The sequence below is a fragment of the Mauremys mutica genome, chromosome 1 (assembly GCF_020497125.1).
Source record: "Mauremys mutica isolate MM-2020 ecotype Southern chromosome 1, ASM2049712v1, whole genome shotgun sequence".
Lineage (NCBI taxonomy): Eukaryota > Metazoa > Chordata > Testudines > Geoemydidae > Mauremys > Mauremys mutica.
This window is the reverse complement of record NC_059072.1, coordinates 67,819,566-67,841,310: the sequence shown is the minus strand read 5'-3', so window position 1 is coordinate 67,841,310 and position 21,745 is coordinate 67,819,566. Positions and strand designations below refer to the sequence as shown.

General features: G+C 43.2%; 1 protein-coding gene across 3 annotated transcripts in view; it reads right to left on the bottom strand.

Annotated features, from left to right (window-relative positions):
* The window catches only part of LGR5 (leucine rich repeat containing G protein-coupled receptor 5), a 135,193-nt gene that overhangs the window by 4,323 nt on the left and 109,125 nt on the right, over positions 1 to 21,745 (bottom strand). For all 3 annotated transcript variants that reach the window (XM_044978737.1, XM_044978730.1, XM_044978746.1), the window contains 9 exons: positions 21,004 to 21,075; positions 20,829 to 20,897; positions 20,614 to 20,685; positions 17,674 to 17,739; positions 17,373 to 17,444; positions 16,573 to 16,644; positions 13,682 to 13,807; positions 7,840 to 7,985; positions 669 to 752 (listed from right to left, as the gene is read on the bottom strand). In XM_044978737.1, coding sequence (XP_044834672.1) covers positions 669 to 752; positions 7,840 to 7,985; positions 13,682 to 13,807; positions 16,573 to 16,644; positions 17,373 to 17,444; positions 17,674 to 17,739; positions 20,614 to 20,685; positions 20,829 to 20,897; positions 21,004 to 21,075 — 779 coding nt within the window. The remainder of the gene's footprint in view (positions 1 to 668; positions 753 to 7,839; positions 7,986 to 13,681; positions 13,808 to 16,572; positions 16,645 to 17,372; positions 17,445 to 17,673; positions 17,740 to 20,613; positions 20,686 to 20,828; positions 20,898 to 21,003; positions 21,076 to 21,745) is intronic.

Genomic DNA, 21,745 nt, shown 5'->3' with positions numbered 1-21,745 from the left:
CAGGAGATACCTGCTGCTTTCTATGTAGCAAAGGAAGCATTTAATGGAAGTGTCATCATACAGTGTTTTTCTGTCTCCACTTCTCCTGTCTACAACACCTCAGGTTGGGAAACACTGTTCTAGAGAGGCAATGCTAATATTGAGGAATCATTTGGTAGAGAATGTCTATTCAGGGCAATATAAGTGATATTTGCCTCTGACGCAGACATTAGACCAAACTGCACTATTACAGTAGTTTAAAACTGGAGTAACTCAACTGACTTCAATGGAATTATTCAAGATTTACACTAGAGTGCCTAAGCACAGAACCTGGTCTATCATCATCTTTTTCTTGATGGACACAGAGACCAATGACTTGAGATCACAGATCTGTTATACCAAAGGGAGGGATAAAACTTATCTGAGGAAACAGAGAGAAACTCTTGGTTTAGCAGTCCCAGGAGCCAATGTATAATAGAGATACACTGTTATTGTAGTTAAACAGTTTCACGGGCTTCAATCTTATATTGTAGGCTAATGCAATTCTGTCCCACCAAAATTATTGCAAAATATGGTGCAATTTAATTGAAATGGATCTGAAGTTAATTCTAGGGACAGTTTAGCAGTTCTTTGTTTCAGACCTCAAGGGAAACTTTGTCAGGTCTCCTATTTGCCTGGCAGTTCCATACCTGGAGAGGGTGTGCATTGCACCGAATGATGAGCTTTCAAATCTTCTTCAAAGTCAAGCAGAAAATCCTCAAAGTCATGTTCATCTGTGGGAGAAAATCCCTGAGACTTTAGACTGAGACTAAGTTCCTTAGTGTGAATATAGGGAAATGGCTGTGATGAGTTACTTTAAGGCAGGGGTAGGCAACCTATCGATCGTGTGCCAAAGGCAGCACACGAGCTGATTTCCAGTGGCACTCACATTGCCCGGGTCCTGGTCACCAGTCTGGGCGGTTCTGCATTTTAATTTAATTTAAATGAAGTTTCTTAAACATTGTAAAAACCTTATTTACTTTACATACAACAATAGTTTAGTTATATATTATAGACTTATAGAAAGAGACCTTCTAAAAACGTTAAAATGTATGACTGGCACGCGAAACCTTAAATTAGAGTGAATAAATGAAGATTCGGCACACCACTTCTGAAAGGTTGCCGACCCCTGCTTTAAGGCCTGGTCTTGCTCTCTCTTTGCCTGCAAATTTCCAAGCAATAGCAGACATAGGCCCATTTGGTTTTGTATTACTTGGGGTGGATACATCAAATCACCACTTCTTTGAAAATTATTACAGTTAAAAAGGCATCCCCTTAATTACGTAATTTGCACTAGGATTGCCTGGAAAAATGTTAAATATCAGCTCCAGAGTTATGCCAATTCACTGACAAATAACCCTGGATGTTGTGTTTGTTGTGATCACCCCAACATGTGTCCAATTTGTGCCAGCTTCTGGCTCCATTCTTGTCAGTTTCAGTTCCTGCTGGCTCTAATCCTGGGGGCTTAGGCCTGGTCTACACTAGGACTTTAATTCGAATTTAGCAGCGTTAATTCGAATTAACCGCGCACCCGTCCACACCAGGAAGCCATTTAATTCGACCTAGAGGGCTCTTTAGTTCGAATTCGGTACTCCACCCCGATGAGGGGAGTAGCGCTAAATTCGACATGGCTATGTCGAATTAGGCTAGGTGTGGATGCAAATCGAACTTAGTAGCTCCGGGAGCTATCCCACAGTGCACCACTGTGTTGACGCTCTGGACAGCAGTCCGAGCTCAGATGTTCTGATCAGCCATACAGGAAAAGCCCTGGGAAAATTTGAATTCCTTTTCCTGTCTGCCCAGTTTGAATCTCAATTCCTGGTTGGACATCGGGGCGAGCTCAGCAGCACTGGCAGCGATGCAGAGCTCTCCAGCAGAGGAGTCCATGCAATCTCAGAGTAGAAAGAGGGCCCCAGCATGGACTGACCGGGAAGTCTTGGATCTGATCGCTGTGTGGGGCGATGAGTCTGTGCTTTCGGAGCTGCGCTCCAAAAAACGGAATGCAAAGACCTACGAGAAGGTCTCCAAAGCCATGGCACTCAGAGGATACAGCCGGGATGCAACGCAGTGCCGCGTGAAAATCAAGGACCTGAGACAAGGCTACCAAAAAATCAAAGCGGCAAACGGACGCTCCGGAGCCCAGCCCCAGACATGCCGCTTCTACGAGGCACTGCATGCCATTCTCAGTGGGTCTGCCACCACTGCCCCACCAGTGACCGTGGACTCTGAGGATGGGATAGTGTCGACGGGCAGTTTCTCGGCGATGTTCGCCGATGGGGAAGATGAGGAAGGGTTTGTGGAGGAAGAGGCAGGCGACTGCGCTTACAATACTGCTTTCCCCGACAGCCAGGATCTCTTCATCACCCTCACAGAGATCCCCTACCAACCCTCCCCGGCCGTTAACCCGGACTCTGAATCAGGGGAAGGATCAGTCAGTAAGTGCTATAAACATGTAAACATTTATTTTTTTAAAAACAGGAATAAAAACTATATGAAAAGAAGGTCAATGCATATAGGGATCGAACAGAAATCCTCTTGGGACAGTTCCACGAACCTCTCGGAGAGGTAATCGAAAAGCCTCCTCAGGAGGTTCCTGGGGAAAGGTGCCTTATTGGGTGCTCCGTGGAAGCACACTCTTCCGTGCCAGGCCATCCTGAGGTATAGTGGGAGCATTGCCTCGACCAGCATGGCAGCATAGGGCCCTGGTCTGTGCAGGGATTCACGCAGCATGCGCTCTCTGTTTCTCCTGGTGACCCGCCTCAGGGTGATCTCGCTCGGCGACTGCTGCATCTAATTAGGGGAATTACTTTAATGTTACTATTGTGAATGCTTGACTTTTCCTTTGCATAACAATGACCGTCGTTTAACAGCCACGTGTTGGAGGCTGCAGAGGAAAAGCATACAGGGATCTTTCCCGGGGGCAGCCGCGAGGGGCTGGAACAGGGTCAGACTTTATGCTTTCCAGATTGCCTGCAGCAGGAGGGCACTGCTATCCATTAACTGTTAAGCAGCCTAAAGTTTACGGCTTACCAGGCCTGGCTGCTACACGGATTCTGCTGTCCTGCCCCGCTTGTCCGATCTCCAGTGCAAGACCCCAGGCAATGAAAGCGAATGCCGAAAATTCGAACTTGTCCTGAGAGCACATGAGATTAGGTGCCCTGTATGGTCTTGTTCACAGAAACTGAGTAGACTGTGTTCAGTGTTCGCAAACATGTATCTTTGCAAGGAAATCACTTCCTTTTTCCCATCACACAGCTGCGGCTCTTTCACGAACTGCCCCGGCATCCCCCTCACAGAGGCTGGCGCAGATTAGGCGGCGAAAGAAAAAGACTCGGGACGAGATGTTCGCTGAACTGATGGCCTGCTCCAGAGCCGAGGCGGCCCAGCAGAGCCAGTGGAGGGAGACCCTCTCTCAGCAGCAGCGCTCACACAGCGAACGGGAGGACAGGTGGCGGCAGGAAGACCAGCAGGCGACTCAAACGCTGCTTGGACTAATGAGGGAGCAAACGGACACGCTCCGGCGCCTTGTGGATGTTCTGCAGGACCGCAGGCAGGAGCAGAGAGCCCCCCTGAACTGTATCTGCAACCGCCCTCCCCCGCCACAAAGTCCTGTCCCCCCCTCACCCAAAATCACAAGAAGGAGGGGCGCTAGGGGCTGTGAAAACTGTCACTCCACCCCAGCAGAGCGCTCATGTACCAAACAGCTCTCATTCCCTAAAGTATGAGAATTGCTTCCCTTCCTGGCTCACCCGATCCCAAATCCCAGTTTCATCCCCCAACTGTGTAGTTGAGTATTAAAAATAGTTTGCTGTTCATTACTGTTTCCGTCATGTTTCTTTGCAGAAGACTTTGTGTGAAGGGGGGGGAGGGGTTTGTTAATTGCATAGGACAGCCACCATTAACAGGGTACAGACATGGGGGCAGAATCAACAGCAGGTCACACACAGAGTGGAGTCACTAGGCACCCGGGTCACTCTGCGAGGTGTCTGCTGCCCCAGGTCAGTCTGGGAGGTGTATGTTGCCCCAGGGTCCGAGCGCCTGGCATCCACAAATGGCAAGGCAGGCTGCCCTTACCATGCCCTTCCACCCTAGCCATGAACCTCTCCGATGCCCTGAGCCCCAGCCAGAGCCATCATCCCCCCACACCTACTCACCCTTCCCACACACCCCTCACCCCTTCCTGCAAACCCTCCTGTAACCGTCCTCCCCCCAGAGACCGCTGTAGGAGCAGGAGCCTGTCAGTCCTCGAGTGTAGAAGCGGTCTGTACATCACTGCACACCGTACCCACCACAGTCTGCGTCCCTGTTGGAACCCTTGAACGCGAATTCGTTAGTAAAGAAAACTTTGTTAATTAAAAATGTTCCAATAACTTTATTTTTAAACGTCTGTTGGAAGAGGGGAAACCTGGTGAACGGGGTATGTAACCGCTGAAAAAAGTGAATAGTAACTGAAACAGGGGCAGGTTCAGCTTCTCTGTAAAGAGACTAGACAGTCATAGGTTACCCTGCTCTCTGAGGAACCTAGCTTTCAAAGCCTCCCGGATGCACAGCGCTTCCCGCTGGGCTCTTCTAATCGCACGGGTGTCTGGCTGAGCGTAATCAGCAGCCAGGCGATTTGCCTCAACCTCCCATCCCGCCATAAAGGTCTCCCCCTTGCTCTCACAGAGATTGTGGAGCACACAGCAAGCTGCAATAACAATGGGGATATTGGTTTCGCTGAGATCCGAGCGAGTCAGTAAGCTCCTCCATCTCCCCTTGAGACGTCCGAAAGCACACTCCACCACCATTCTGCACTTGCTCAGCCGGTAGTTGAAGAGCTCCTTGTCACTGTCCAGGGCGCCTGTATAGGGCTTCATGAGCCAGGGCATTAGCGGGTAGGCTGGGTCCCCGAGGATCACTGTAGGCATCTCCACATCCCCAACACTTACTTTGTGGTCCGGGAAGAAACTACCTTCCTGCAGGCGTCTAAACAGACCAGAGTTCCTGAAAACACGCGCGTCATGAACCTTGCCCGGCCACCCGACGTAGATGTTGGTATAACGTCCCCTATGGTCCACCAGTGCTTGCAGCACCATTGAAAAGTAGCCCTTTCGGTTAATATACTGGCTGGCCTGGTGGGCCGGTCCCAGGATAGGGATGTGAGTGCCATCTATAACCCCACCGCAGTTTGGGAATCCCATCGCGGCGAAGCCATCTATGACGACCTGGACGTTTCCCAGGGTCACGACCTTTGAGAGCAGTAGGTCAACGATTGCGTGGGCTACTTGCATCACAGCAACCCCCACGGTAGATTTTCCCACGCCAAAGTGGTTCGCTACTGACCGGTAGCTGTCTGGCGTGGCAAGTTTCCAGAGGGCTATGGCCACTCGCTTCTGCACAGTCAGGGCTGCTCGCATCCGGGTGTCCTGGCGCTTCAGGGCAGGGGCCAGCAAGTCACACAGTTCAAGGAAAGTGCCCTTACGCATCCTGAAGTTTCGCAGCCACTGTGATTCATCCCAGACCTGCAGCACTATGCGGTCCCACCAGTCCGTGCTTGTTTCCCGGGCCCAGAATCGCCGTCCCATAGCATGAACGTGACCCATTACCACCATGATCTCCGCAGCGTGGGATCCCGTGCTTTGTGAGAGGTCTGTGCCACTCTGACACTTCATGTCCTCACCGTGCTGCCGGAGCCTCCTCGCCCGATTTCTCAGCAGCTGACTATGGAAGAGGTGGACGATAAGGTGCGAGGAGTTGACAACGGCCATAAGTGCAGCGATGATCGCAGTGGGCTCCATGCTCGCAGTGCTGTGGCGTCTGCGCTGTCTCTGACCAGAAAAGTGCGGTAACAGATTTCCCGCCGGCGCTTTCAGGGAGAGAGGGCGGGAGTGACGGTTGAATGACGACAGTTACCCAAAACCACCCTCGACACATTTTTCCCCCAGCAGGCATTGGGGGCTCTACCCAGCATTCCAATGGGAAGCGGGGACTGCGGGAACTGTGGGATAGCTGCCCAGAATGCACCGCTTCCAATGTCGACGCTTGCCCCGTTAGTGTGGACTCACAAAGTCGAATTAGTGTCCTTAGTGTGGATACACAAATTCGAATTCATAAGGTCAAATCCACAAATTTGACCTAAGTTAAATCGAACTATTCTTGTAGTGTAGACATACCCTTAGATGAAAAAAGACCTTGTCAGATTTGAGCCTTTTGCTTGCTCACAGGAATGGAGATGGGATGGACATCAGCAGGAGGGTGTAATATGCACACGTGTGTCTGCAGTGACAAACCCAGTGCAGCAGGGGAAGAGGGTACAGTGAGTCTCTAACCCAGGGATTGGCAACCTTTGGCACGCGGCCCATCAGGGAAATCTGCTGGTGGGCCGGGACAGTTTGTTTACCTACAGCGTCCGCAGGTTCGGCCGATCGCAGCTCCCACTGGCCGCGGTTTGCCATTCCAGGCCAATGGGGGCTGCAGGAAGTGGCACGGGCTGAGGGATGTGCTGGCTTATAACAGCCATTTCCCATTTGAACCATGGCCAATGGAGCTGTGGGGGTGGTGCCTGTGGATGGAGGCCGTGCCTCTGCTTAGGAGCCAGAGGGACATATTGCAGCTTCCGGAAGCCGCCCGAAGTAAGTGCCGCCCGGAGACTGCACCTCCTCCCCAACTCCTTGCCTTAGCCTTGAGCCCCCTCCTGCACCCAAACTCCCTCCCAGAACCTGCATCCCATCCTGCATCCCAACCCCCAGCCCTGAGCCCCCCTGTACACAAAATCCCTCCCAGACTCTGCCCCCTCCCTTACCCCAACCACCTGCCCTAGCCCCCTGCTCCCTCCTGCACCTGAAACCCCTCATCCCTGGCCCCACCCCAGATCCCACACCCCCAGCCATGGCCCACACCCCAACCCCCTGCCCCAATCTCCTGCCCCAGCTCAGCCTCCCAGAGCCCACACCTTGACCCCCCTCCCATGCCCCAACTCTGAGCCCCTTCCTGCACCCCAAATTCCGCATTCCCAGCCCAGAGCCTGCACCCCAAGCTGGAGCCCTCACCCCCCTCACACACATCCCAACCCCTTTCCCCAGCCAGGAGCCCCCTCCCGCACCCTGAACCTCTCCTTTCTGGCCTCACTGCCTACCCTGCACCCCCAGCCCAGAGAGCAGACCTCTTCCCACATCCCAACCCCCTGCCTCAGCCCGGAGCCCCCTCCCACAATCCAAACCCCTCAGCCCCCCCCATTCCTGCACCTGAAACCCCTCATTTCTGGCCCCACCCAGGAGCCTGCACCCCCAGCTCCTCCCACACCCAAACTCTTGTCCCAGCCCAGTGAAAATGAGGGAGTGAGGGAGGGTGGGGGAGAGCGAGTGACAGGGGGATGGAGTGAGCGGGGGTCGGGATTCAGAGAAGGGGTGGGGCAAGGGCGTTTGGTTTTGTGCGATTAGAAAATTGGCAATGGCAACCCTTTCCCACTCCCAAGTATGTACTGCTGCTATGAGCAGGGCTTGGTAGCCCAGAACACATGTTGCTACTTTTAAGGCCAACAGCAACTTGTGACAGTCCAGCTCTGAACCATCTTGCTTTGCAAATGCAGGATATCTATTGTGTAGGATGACAGGCCAGCACCATGTCACCCCCTCTGAATTAAGAGGATGATTTTTGCCTCCAGTGTGAGGCTCCATCTTGACAGTGTCCCCTTAAAAGGATATTATAAACACATTCTTGTTTAGACTTTGAGAGCTACATCTCACCACCATCAAATTCAATGGCAAAATTCCCATTGATTTAAGGGAGGTGTCCTGGGTCCTAAAGTAGGTTCCAAAGCCAGAGTGACATTAAACTACTTACCTTGAATGTGTAACATTCCAGAATCTTTCTTATGCAAATCATCAGCACTGCTGTTCTCCTCTTTGTTCCACTGGCTGGAGATTTTGTAGTGGCTTTCACAAGTTCCAAATGCACAGCACTGGTAAGCATAAGGCATTTCTATGACCCTGCACATTAACAAACAAAATATGCAGTTACACTGGTTACGGTACTTTACTTAACGTATTATACCTCATCGCTAATGTTAATATTGAGAAAAATGAACTCAGATAACTGTAACTGAAAGGGAAAATAGTCACACATTTAAAAAAAACCAAAACCTTGTTAATGCAGAGTTTGGCATGCATAGTTAAAGTTACAAAATATTAGAAAATGCAAATGGTTCCGAGACCAATTTTAATTCAGACACATTGCACACATCCTATATATTTTGTTATGGAGATTTTACAACATATTCAGTAATATATTAAGCTGTAGATTTAATAAAGCAGGAACAGATGTGCAATGCAGTTGAATGAATGTTGCTGTCAGAACCATATTTTAATGTCCTGACTTCTAGTGATTTGAACTGTTTTAATTCACTGAGTTTTCTCCATGTAGTTTTCTTAGTTTTTTCTTTTAGAGAGAGAGAGATCCAAATACCAGAGCTGAATCCTACCTGCATAACAGGCAAAACCCATATCTCAGTGCACAACCCCCACAAATTTGGGGGAAGTTAAGAGACTGAATTTTGGATGCAGATTAAAATTTCTCCCATCTCCACTGTAAAATAGCTGAAGGGGGTTCCTCTCTGGGCGGAGACCAGGAATGAAGAATTCTAAACTGAATGGTTAATGATTTGGAAAGTTAAGAACATTGTACCATGGAAACTGTTTTGCTACCTTAATTATCATGCACACATCTGCACACTATCGAGGGGCACTGCCATCCATAACACCTTTCAGTGCACTGGTATTCCTGATATTTAACCAGGTTTTAGTCAATGGGTTTTTCATTCTTTTTACTGTTATACAAATTCCAGGTCTCTTGTACATTTTGAATTCTATTTTGTTTGGACATTCTAGGGCAAATTCTGAAAGGGGTTGAGAAAAACTGTAGGGCTTATACTGTATGGCCCACAAGTAGATGGATAATCTCTGCTAATTACACTGTTACCTTCTGATAGATAAATATTTGATCCAACTCAGTTTCCAGTTGTAACTGGTAATTAACGCCTAACAATTAATAACAATAAAAACGTATCACTAAAAATTACTCTAATTAAACATAACATAAATGGAAATAAAATGGGTTCATATCAAATTATCAGGTAAATCTTATCAGATTAATCAAACAACTCAACAGAGCAAACAATTCCTATACAAACTCTAAATAGCAATCTGGGGAGGTGGCCATTTACAAAGCGATCAGCCCAAATCATAGGCCTTATGCCAATCAGAGCTAAACTTTCACTCTAGCCAAAGGCTTGGCAAAAAGAGGGGAACAAACCAAACCCCAAGCTAAAGCTAATATTTAAATTACAAATTAAATGCCAACTAATGAGCTACTTGTTCAGATTTCCGTGGTGAGGTGGAAGCAATAGCAATCCTTAAGTCTGTCCCCAATATAAACATTTGCATAAGATATTTTAAAATACTCCGATAAAGTTCAGGATAATAAAGTTTTAATTGAGAACTTTATGTGAAGATAATGATTTCCTACGACTTAAACATAAAATCCCAACTCCATGAAATTTCCAAGTATGTGATCTTTTAAAAAGAGTGAGATTATCCAGTTAATGCTGCTATTAAATGTTTGAGAAATGACTTCCTAGGTGCTGTCCTCAACTAACCTCTGTGGGTTTGAACCACAGATACTTCTACGTGGGCTCATGCATGGGTGCCTGCACACACCCACGCTCTTTCGCTCACTAGCAATCAGTCACCTAGTGGGGTTAAAAAAAGATGCAAGGCTATTGAGTCAGCCCAGAAGTGTCCCTCTGCTGACAAAAAATAGATATGTAAAATAAAAACTCCATCCTTTTGCAAGATGGCTGTTGTGATTCTTGTGGCTTCGTGCAGCTTTGGAAGAGGTTGAGCCTGCTACGGAAAGGATCAGCAGCTGACTAGGACACTTCCTTTATATGCTTGGTGGTGACAAGTCTTCAGATGTTGCTGGATTCCTGCCCCTCTGATGGCCAGTCATGGGGGAAAGACACATAGACCTCAAGCATTGCAATGTTCCATGGCTTCTAAATAAGGTGGCCCAAGCTTTCTCAATTACCACTCTTTAAAGGCATGGCTTCTGTTTCTCATCCACTTTGTAGGTCTTCCCAGAATCCCTTTGGCAAATGTAAACAAGGCCCTATTTTCCAGAGTTACAATGAGTTTAGATTAACTAATCTCATAAAAATGAAGATCTTCCTCTTCCAATAAATGTTAGTCTGGAAAATCCTGTCCATTAAGCAATTTAAAAAGTACATGGCCAGACGGTCACTTAGTAGATCCAAAAATATTTTGTGACACAGCCAGGATCAATTTCTCCTGAGCTAATAGACAGCTTTTCCTGGTCACAAAGGAACCACTGACTTATCACCTTCTAATGAACCTTCTTCCAAAAACCGTCTAAAAAAATTTCAAAGATAACTCAAAAATGCAAAACAAACATAAACATTGGAACTGACCCACATCACACCACACCAAAGATTCAGCTTTATGCTTCACAACAAACACCTGGACCCACTTCCTTTCACTTTAAAGGCAGAATGACTGACTGCTACTTAATGGAGAACATAAATCTCTTTTACATCTTTGGGGTTTAGCTGCTGCTGGCAGTTTAACTTTAAACAGGTAAAAAGCTGGCTGAAGATTAGATTTAAACTGTCAAAATAAAATATTTGACTCTTAAAAATTCACAATTTTAGGTAGAATTTGTATACTGGGCCTATTTTGCTTACTGGATCCATGCCCATGGTAAGCCTCCTTTCCTCTGTGAATGGTTTAAGGAGCAGAGAGTCCTTGCAGGGAGAATTCGAGCTTTTCACATTATAAGGTGGGGGATGGTCCTGGTCAGTGAATAGGAATGGTAAATTGTGAGTAGTCCAGGGGGGATGGCCAGGGAGTTGTGGGTAATGCCAAACCACTGAACCAAACCCCACAGTGACAGAGGGAAGGAGAAGCGGGCAACGTTTGTTTTCTCCCTGCTATAGTGAACTTGGCTAGGTGATAATTGTTGTTGCCATTACTGGAAGTGGAGCTAAGGATTCCACCTCTCAGCCCCAAGATGTTTCTCTATATTCATGAGCAAATGGTCCATTTAGCTGAGCTGTGAGCTCTTTCCACGGATTTGGTCCTTAGCTTTGCAAATGATGTATAACACCGCCATTCAGGAAACTTTGTGCTAGTTCTCTGTTCATGTTCAGTGCTTTGAAGAGTCACTTTAAAGCTCTCTGGTGAAATCCTGGCCCCACTGAAGTCAATGGCAAAACTCCAATGGATTTGAATGGGGCCAGGATTTCACCTCTGTTCTTTACTGGCTGCATGCACCTAACTCCTGTTAATGTCAATCAGAGTTAGATATGTTCACTGAAGGAAGAATAGACCCTTCTGGAACTGTTTTTGCAAAAAAAGGGATTATTTGGCACTCCCTCGTGAGTTTATTTAATTTTCATAGATAATTTAGTTTGTATTTTCAGCAAAGTACTTGATTTTCATTTAGGAGGAGTGCATCATTTCTAATACACAAAACCATATTTAAAATGAATTAAGTACAGTTATGATTTCAATCAGTCCAGCAATCAGCTACATTAAGACCATTCCATGTCCTCTTTCTTATGTCAGCATGTCATGGCATATGCTGCATTTTCATAATAATCACAGGGTAATTCTGAATTAATGCTTCTATTATATTTAAGATATTTTTCAGAAGTTGGTCTGATCATTTTAGAGAGCTTACCTGTCCCTACATGGAGAAAGAGAGAGAATAAACACAAGGAGAGATGTGCATACACAGCACCCACAAAAGCCAGACTGTGGGCCTGCCCCTGCAAGATGCTGAGCACCTCTGTTGAGTTGAGAATAGTCCTGCAAGGTGCACACCCACTCCAGTGGATGTTGAGAGCACTCAGCATCTTTTTAGACCTTCATAGATTTTACAGCCAGAAGGGACCATTAGCTCATCTAGTCTGACCACAGCATAGAATTTCACTCAGTTACCCCTGCATTGAGCCTAATAACTTGTCTTTGACTAAAGCATCTCTTCCAGAAAGACATCTAGGCTTGATCTGAAGACTTCAGGAGATGGGGAATCTGTCATTTCCCTTGGTAGTTTATTCCAATAGTTAAACAGGCCTCACTGATAAAATTGAGCCTAATTTGAAATTTGAATCTCTCTGGTTTCAGCCTCCAGCCACTGGTTCTTGTTATGCCTTTCTCCCTTAGACTAAAAAGCCTTTTAGTACCCCATATTTTCCTCACTTACATATAGTAATCAAGTCACATCTCCATTTTCTTTTTGATAAAATGAAGAGATTGAGTTCAAGTCTCCCCATGTAAGGCATTTTCTCCAGCCCTGGGATCATTTTTGTGTTTCTCTTCTGCTCCCTCTTCAATTTTTAAACAATTTGTAAAATATGGACACCAGAATTGTACACAGTATTCTAGTATCAGTCTCACCAATGCCGTATACAGAGGTAAAATCACCTCCTTACTCCTACTGTCTTGTTTATATATCTAAGAATCACATTAGCCCTTTTTGCTATAGCATCATGCTAGGAGCCTATCTTGATCTGCTCATCCACTATGACCCCTAAATCCTTTCCAGAGTCCCTGCTTTCCAAGATATAGTCCCCCTCCTGGAGGATGAAAATTTTGAAGGATGAATATAGTGATGACCTAACAACATACATGCTATTCAATGATTTCATTAAAGAAGAAATGGGACTCTGTATTGCAAATATTCACAGGTGTATAAAATAATAATAATTTATACTTAGTACCATTCATCTGAGGATATCAAAAAACTTGAACATGAAGCAATTAGGCCTCAATCCTGCCAATACTTACATACATGCTTACATTTATTAAGTTCATTGAATAGTCCCAAATATAAGTACCCATGGTAGTAAAGTTAAGCAGGTGTGTAGGTTTTTTCAGGATCGAGCCATTGGCTTACAACATCCCTGTGTATATAATAATTATTACAGATGGGTAAACTGAGGCACAGAGTGAGTTAGGGCCTAATCCTAATCAAAATGAAGTCAGTGGCAAAATTCCCATTAACTTCAAAGGTACAGGATCACACTGTATGTGACTTACAGAGCTGTGAATAATCACTAAAAACCACTTATTTCCTATATCACACAGTGTCCAGTCGAAAATATTCTACCAGAATTAAGGGGCTGAACAACAACAACAAATTACTTATTTGAACTTTAAGATTTAACCAAATGATCTGGGAGCAAACTGTTTATTGTTGCTTTAAGTGAGTATTGTCAAGTATTTTGGTACATTACAGAGCATATTTTCTCCTTAGCATCTACTTAGTTCCTATTAAATTTAATGGGAGTTATGTAACCACAGTCAGTGGAAGACGAGCATTAAACTGCTAGCAATATAATTTTAACAGCTTTTGAAATGTATCACCAGGAAGCAGATGTGGATCATACTAAGCAGCTACTGGGGTTAATATTTCAAAGCCCATTGTAGTTTCTTCAGTTAAAAGTGAGTATAATAAAAGGAGTCTATCATATTTTTATCATATTTGTTTTAGTTTTAATACAGCAGATCAAAGTCTTCCAGTATGAAGCAATGTACATTACACAGTGACACACCTTATATTGCACATGAACACAAATGTGGCTTATTAGTCTTAATGACATACTCACTTGAGTTCTGGAAAATTTTCAGATGATATCAAACTTTGTAGGTCATGATTTCCTGTTAATTTTAAATGAGTTAAACCATGTAGCCCAGTCACAGGAAAAGAAGACAAAAGGTTGGATGACAGATCCCTGCATAATAGCAAATAAAAATCAGCTTACAGAGTTTTTTTTTCAGCACTAGAATTTTTTTTAAATCAATTAATTTAACCTCACCAAAGATTATTAAACCAAATAGGGCCACAGTCTGCAGAGAAAATCTGCAGCATTTTCACAAATATACACCCATTTTCCCAGCAGAATACGTGGCTGGACCATGGTAGCATTTTGCTCAGTAGTACCCGCTGTGGGTTAATTATTACCAAGATCTGACTCTGTGCACTCATGGCACCAGTTTTAAAGAACAGGTAATCAATTAAAAATGAATCAACTGTTCTCTGGAACTGTACATTGCCAAGTGAGAGCTAGTTCCCAACTAGAACTAAAGGGAACTCTTTTTAACCCCTTTGAACAGGACCGACTGGTTACTAGGGATTATGAGAACACACGTACTTTTTCTTTAAAACCAAACCAAGCCATCGGAGATTCTAGGTAGAAGCTCCACATGAAGCAGAGAGCGAGTATGAGCTTTAGCAAGAACACTATTTTCTTTCTTCTAATAAACTACCTTGTTCTGTGTTAGAAAGTGAACCTGTGATTATTTACCATTGTCACATGAAAGAAGCTGTCTGGCAGCGATACCATAGACACGGTGTAGTACAGCCATGCGATAGTGCTACTGCAAGGTGCAGTACCTGCTGGTGCCACGGGGGAACTCTTGGTGTGGCTGGAGGACTTAGTGGTTGTAGTACAACTGCTGGCCTGGGGAGATGGCTGTCAGCAAGGCTTCAGGCTGCAGAAAGGAGCCCATCAGTGTAGGGATTTCAACAGCTAATTCAGGTTATCCCCACAGAGGCAAGTTCTGTGGATTTCAGCACCTATACCAGCCCCATTCTGTCCCTGCTGCCTCTGCCCCTGCTTCTCCAGATCTAGCAATAGATGGGGATGGGTTTTGAGCGACAGTGAGTGAGACCAGTGAGATGGAGAGTGGTCTCTGTGGAGCCGGGGTGTGTATGTCTGTTGAGGCTGAGGCAAGTCGGGTGGGGGACAGGTTTGGAGCTACAGTGGGGAGTTCTGAGAGAGTGGTACGCCTGGGGAGGAGGAATGAGACCTGCAGGAGGTCTGAGTTGTGGGAAAGTTGGGGAGGACAGTGTGTGAATGTGAGGGAGTCTCAGCCGAGTGGGGTTAGGTGAGAGGATGGTGGAAGGGGGCTTCTGGGACGAGGGGGTGGGGTTAGAGAAAGAAACTGCGGGGCCTTGAAGAGAGGGGTTCTGAACTGAAGGGGGATGATTGGGGTTGGCAGAGTTGACTGTGGATAAGTGAAGTAATGTGGGGGTGAGTGGCTTGGGTAAGAAAGTAGGGAGGGTAGTAGCTGAACTGGAGTCAGAGAAGAGGCTGTGACTGCCCTTCATGGTACTGTGTCACAGATCTTCCTTTTTCTTCCCATTTTTCCACCATCCTCATTCATTCCCCCACAAATGTCCCTGTTTTTTTTAATTTGGACAACAGGCAGGAAGAAGAGTGGTGGGTCAGAAGCTCATGTAACTGCCGCCACTTTCAAGGATACACAGAATTGTTACTGTCCAGGTGGCTGTTTACTGGAATGTTAGTGGAGATGAGTGGCTCAGACAGAAGTACTGGGTACATGTTTAGCAATATGGGAGATGCCAGCAGCAACATATTTAAATACCAGGGGTGAAATCCTGGTTTTAGTCAAGTGAATGGCAAAACTTTAATTGACTTCAGTAGGGTCAGGATTTCGCGCCAAGTCTTCTGCTACTATTGAACCTCCATCTGACTGTGTTAAAGGACATTTTTCTCTAAGCCTCTCTGATTGTTTGGCAATGTACTGGCTAAAATTACTCAGTGGGATCCCTGATCCATTTCTCAGGCCTTGATCACGCTCTCTTGCCTGGGAAACCCTTAATTGCCAGTGAAAGAGATATATGTGGGATTCTCCTTCCAGAGACTTGTCTCCCAGTCATTCCATTGGGAAAGGAAGCTTTGTCCACCCACAAAAACGATGGAGGGGATTGCCTGTAAAAGCAGTGGATCCTGGGAAACCCATGTGAGGCAGCCTTACGGAGGTGCAAGCACTTTGTCCCCAGTGCCCCTCTTTATCTCGGCTCCTGGGCAGTGTGGCTCCAATGTGGCCATGCTACTAGCACTTCCCTGGCGACCCATTGCCCTGGGGAGTCTCCTCAAAGAAGTATTCCAGGTGCAGTGGGAGGCAGGTGAAAGTTAATAAAGACTTGGAACTAATTGTGAGCGAGGACTGCAATCTGATGCTTAGACCACTAAGCTATTCTGGTGACAGTTACTAATAAAGCATACTTTTGCATCACATTAATATTGCTGAAACAAAGTTAGAACAGTTAATAAGACAGTGCCCTGTTTAACTGTGATTCAAATTCCTTATTCCTGATGCTGCAAATATTCTAAAAATAACTGAAAACACTGCTGGTCTCAGCTACAAGGGATAAAACCACTAGCACACTGAAAAAAAAGAAAAGAAAAGTGGGGCATGCCGACATGCTCCAAACACCCAGCATCATTAGGGCTAGATAGTTTTCATGTACAGTCATGAGTGGAAGTTATTTCCTATAAGATTTATGTGAATGGGGGAGATGTGAAAAAGCAAAAATCTAGAGAGAGTGTTCAATAGCCCAGAACGATTAGGCCTAGAGTCACAGTCTGTAGAACCAGAATTTCTGCTGACCAGGCCCCCAAATTATAAATAGTGCATGCCTTTGCAACAAAAACTATGACAAAAATTACTTAAATAAGTAAATACTCACAGTTTGATCAGGGATGGTAAAGAGGAGAATGCGCTGGGGTGAATAACTGCAATTTTGTTCCAAGCTAAATCCCTACAAGAAAAGTGAGTAGAGAATTACATACCCGCTGGATGTATTTGAAAGATTTCAGGCACTTGATTAGGATTCCTAAATATCAAAAAGGTATATGTTACATCCAAATACTTTCAATAGGTTGCTATATTTATTGGGATCATGTATATCTTATAGCGAAATGTCTTTCATCCTGTTTTAAATGTGTTAGAGTCAATTAATTATGAAAATAACACCAGTTTCAAAATGGGCTAATTGCAATCTATATTATAAACAATCTATGGGCTTGATCTTGCAAACATTTACATGAATGATCTGTGCTCAGAACACCACTCCTAATGACTTCAGTGGGAGTGCTCATGTGAGGAAGGACTACTTATGTGACTGAGAATTTGCAGGATTGGGATCAATTTTTTAATACTGTCTTCCATAGGAAAAAAACCACACAGCTTTCTACAGTTGACTGTTGTGTATACATGCAAATAGGTACTAGACCTGACTCAGTACTTTCCCACATCTTCAGAAATGTTTAAGAGTAGCAGCTATTACAGCTATACATTTACAGCTGTGAATTCATTGCTGGAAATGCTCAACTTCAAAATGTTTATTTTACTTTGGCAAATATAACTTAGTGAGCTGAATGATCAAAGTAGAACAATGGAAACAAATGTTTAGGGGCAGGTACTGTGAAAGTGCAAGCTCCTATGTTTCTGAGAACCAAGGTAAATAGCTATGATGGCTGTACTCACAAAGAGCGCAGGGCAACCAGCTGCTGAAATGTGTCGGCCTTGATTTCATAGATTTCATTATGATGTAAGTCACTACAATGGAAATAAGACACTCATTGGCTTCAAAGAACATAACATTTGGAGAATTTTAGACAGTGTTTATGTGTGTTATGGATCCAGATTTTAAATCAGAAGACACACATGTTGAGGCTATGTCAGACATCACCAAATGTGTCAGCAGTAACTGAATTAATGACCTCCAAGCTACTTTGTGTATTTAGATTTACCTTTATAGGCATTTTATGGTTTTTTGCATACTTACATTTTCTGAAGTTTTTTGCAAGCAGTAAAACAGGGTAAATCTTGTAGCAGATTGTAAGACAGATCTCTGCAATAGAGAGGGTATTAAAGAGGTAAAGCTCTATGGTGCTGTGATAAAAAATTAGCATTTTTCCCATTTGCTATATTTGAGGATTCCCTGGCTCAAATGTAAACTTCTGAGTCTTTCAGAGTAGAGATATTGGAAGTACATTTATCTATATTACTGGATTTAGATCACAGACTGAAATGTTCACCAATATTTAACTCTTATACTTATTTTAATTAGTTAAAATAATCTACTAAATGAGACTATTTAGATTTTGACAGAGAAGACCCTAAACTTTCTAGTTATAATCATACTGAAATTTAATCAGCTTTCCAGACTACATTTTAAATTAAATAATCTTGCCTGTGACCCTTAGAGCTGCTATATCTTTAGCTGAGGGAAGTGGTTTAAAAAAAAAAAAAGAGAGAGAGAGAGAGAGAACTAACTTTGAAATCAATCACTACAAAGAAAAAAAAAGCTGAAAAAACTTGAGCCAAAACTCAACAAATTACAGAATAACTGAAACATCTGGACTGATTTATAGTATAATATAACTAATCAAAAACAAGCCAGGGTAATTTGCAGAAATTGTAAAAAGAAGAAAGAAAGAGTAATAGAGCCTCATCCTGTACTCCTTTGCTCAGGGGAAACACACATCAACCTCAGTAGCAGTTTCACCTGTGTAAAGAGTATGGGACTGGACCTATAGGTAGATACAAAACATGTCCTTTGTCTCTGTTTTCTAACCCCAACCCTAACAATTAATGCAGTAATACATTTTTATGTCTGAGTCTAATTTTTAAAAATTGGGTCATCTCTATGCAATTGCAAATCTGTTTTGCTTTCTTAAAAGACATTTTAATTCTGTTTGCACTTGTTTTGAAGATGGAATTTCAACTATTCATTCTACGCTTGCTTTGTAAAAACAAGTTAAGTATAATGACAGCATACTTTTGGTTTAGTATCTTACTCTTTACTTTGTGCAGAGGCTACCATAAGTGTATGCATTCTGTTCTTGCGGGGAAGACAGCCTGAACATGCCCTGTTGACAGATCCTTTATTGTGCTAGTCACATATGCCAGAGGATGATTCAGGTGGGTTGAAGGCTTCTAAACTAATGTGAAGAACAAATGTTGGTATGGAAAAGTAATCTGTGCTTATGTATGTAAACATTATGCCTATGCTACCATATATTCACTTCAGTTTTCTCCTCTTAGAAGGACACTTGTCCTCTTAAAAGAGCACTTGTCAACTTGAATTTTTAAAAATAACTGAAAACATTCCAGTTTTGGATGGAGCACCACAAAACTGTTTCTGAAAAGTCTTTTAAAATATTTATAAGGGTTTTTCTGTTCCTTTGCTGACATTTATAAGGGTCTTTTCAGCAAGGGAGAAACTGATGAAGGTCATGATCCTGCACAGGTTTAGGTGTATTTTTAATTTTCTGCACTGTGATTAGTCCTATTGAGGCCAATCCTCTCAGTGTGGTAAGTTAAAGACGTGCATACGTCTTTGCAGAATCAGGGCCTAACTGATTATACAGCAAAAATAATGAAACTGACTACACACAAATTGCTGTTGAATGCAAAATAAATAAAAGAAAAGAGTGTTCCCCCACCCTCAACACCTTTCAATTATAGTAATCTGAGTAATACTTCTAACTACAAAAGTCACACAATTTTCAGACAGAAATTTTAAAGCATTTTTTTCAATGATTATCAATTTAAATATCACAGTTGCATGAAATTTTGGGTTTTATTTTTTTTAATCTATTTAAATTGTCATAGTTACAGGAAATTATGGGAATCTCAGACAATAATTATTTAATGACAGCCTCTAAAAAATTCACAAGCAGCATTTTTCTCATTTTGCCTATCTGTAAATTTTGATCATCAGTGGAAATATTTTTTTTCAGTTGCATGAAAATTGATTTTTCCTGACACTTATTGATAAAAATTGAATCCTTTCAAGCTTATTTAGAGGTTAGTATGAGCCATACATTGACTGCAATCTATGTACAAAATTTCCATTATCATCAGTGCAAGCTCTGTGTTTGGGCCTTAATGTTCTGGAAATGAATTTTATAGTCCATTAACTGAAAGTAATTTTTCTGGAAATGTTCATGAAATCCACAGTGGTACTCAAATAATGTGTTATTATTAGTGCTAGTTCACTGTTGGCCAAAAGAACTAATACCAAATACATTCATAGTGATGTAATACTTAAAGTGCTGTTGGCCAATTCACAAAGAAGTAGACAGATTACTTTTGTTAGTGATTAAGCTTACTCTGTGGTATACTTGCATGATAAAATAACATATTGGTTTATTAGTATAAAAATTATGCCCCCACATAGCCCAAGAACAGACTGCTTCAAATTTCAGTCAAATAGATATGCCTGGTAGAGAAATAAACTCAAGAGATGTACGTAATAAAGACGCATATCTGCAGTCCTTACTCATGTATCTCTCTCTTTCACTTCAGTGGGATATCTGCTTGAGTAATGAATCCAAGATTGGACCATTCTAAAGGAATCTATCATAGAAGAAATAATAAATGCAAATCAAGTCTCAAATCTGTCCTGGATGTCCCCTCTTTTGATGTTTTTAAGGAGTATCATGAGTTGTTTTATGCTTTCCTAAAAATGTATGATATAAAAAATGTTTGTCTCTTTCCTTCATGTAAGGGAAATCCTGATTGACATGTAGATTGTGGGTTACCTGGGGAAGGGACTGTCATCTTTTTACATGTCTGTAGATTATCCAGCACAATTCTACCAGTGGTACCATGCAACTGCTAGTTAATCAAAAGTGGATTGTTCCAATATCACAAATCATTTAATTCAGCCCTTACACTCCTGCTTTAACATGGTGTTATCACCCTTACTGAAACGTACAGCACTTGAAGATTAGGTAGCTGATCACAAGCTACTTTGGGAAGAGAGGTGACTTGTGCTCCTGTAAGTGTCCTGTAAAAGTAAACAATACAAAGATTATTTTATTTTACTTAATGCTTACAAAATAAATACGTAATATAAGGATAGATCCTTAAAACAAGTCAAAATCTAAAAAGTATTACTGGGTTGAGTGGGGGTATTTGTCTAACACTTACAAACTTTCCAGACTTGTAGTTCCAGTCAGATCAGGAAACTCAGTTATTTGTGAAGCACTATTTAAAGTCCTAGAGTTAAAAACACAGTATCATTATTGAAAGGAAAGCACAGTACAATTTTAGAAGTGAAATAGTTATTCAAAGACAAAGAGATTTTAAAGAAGTAAAAACATACAGGGTTCTGAGTTCTGGTAAGTGTTGAAAAGCAGACCGTCCCACAAGCTGGATAGGGTTGTCATAGAAATGACTGCAAAAAAAGAAACAGGTATTTTAATATGCAAGATAATACTCTGAATAATTCTAAATAGGCAAAGCACACTACACATGTGGCGGTGAGTTCCATGTGATAAATTGTGTATTTCCTTCAGCTTTGAACATCTCATTTTCATTCTGCCCACTAATCCGTCTTCATCAAGACTATGTTCCAAATACCTAGGTATCTTCTAGCAGCCACCATTTTCTTGGTTTTAAAACTAACCTGCCACAAAAGTGTGTCCTTCTTTATCCCAAATGTAGCATTTGCCTCACAAATTTACACTGGCATGAGGTCCAAGATGACCACTATTCTGTTATGGACCATTGATAGGTTTAAGGTACTAGACTCCTAGAAAAGGGAATTTCATAGAATCGTAGAAATGCAGGGCTGGAAGGGACCTCAAGATGCCATCTAGTCCTTCTCTCCATGCTGAGGCAGGACCAAGTATATCTAGACCATCCCAGACAGGTGTTTGTCTAATCTGTTCTTAAAAACATGTAAATATCTTTTACATAGTCACTACAGAGTTGAGGATTTTCCCAATCATCAGCATCAATATCCTCTATGTTGTTAAGCAGCACCTCAGAGAAAACTTGGCATAGGTCCTCTTCTTTCATGGATTCATCTATAGGGGTTGGAGACCGAATCTTTGGAACAGTCT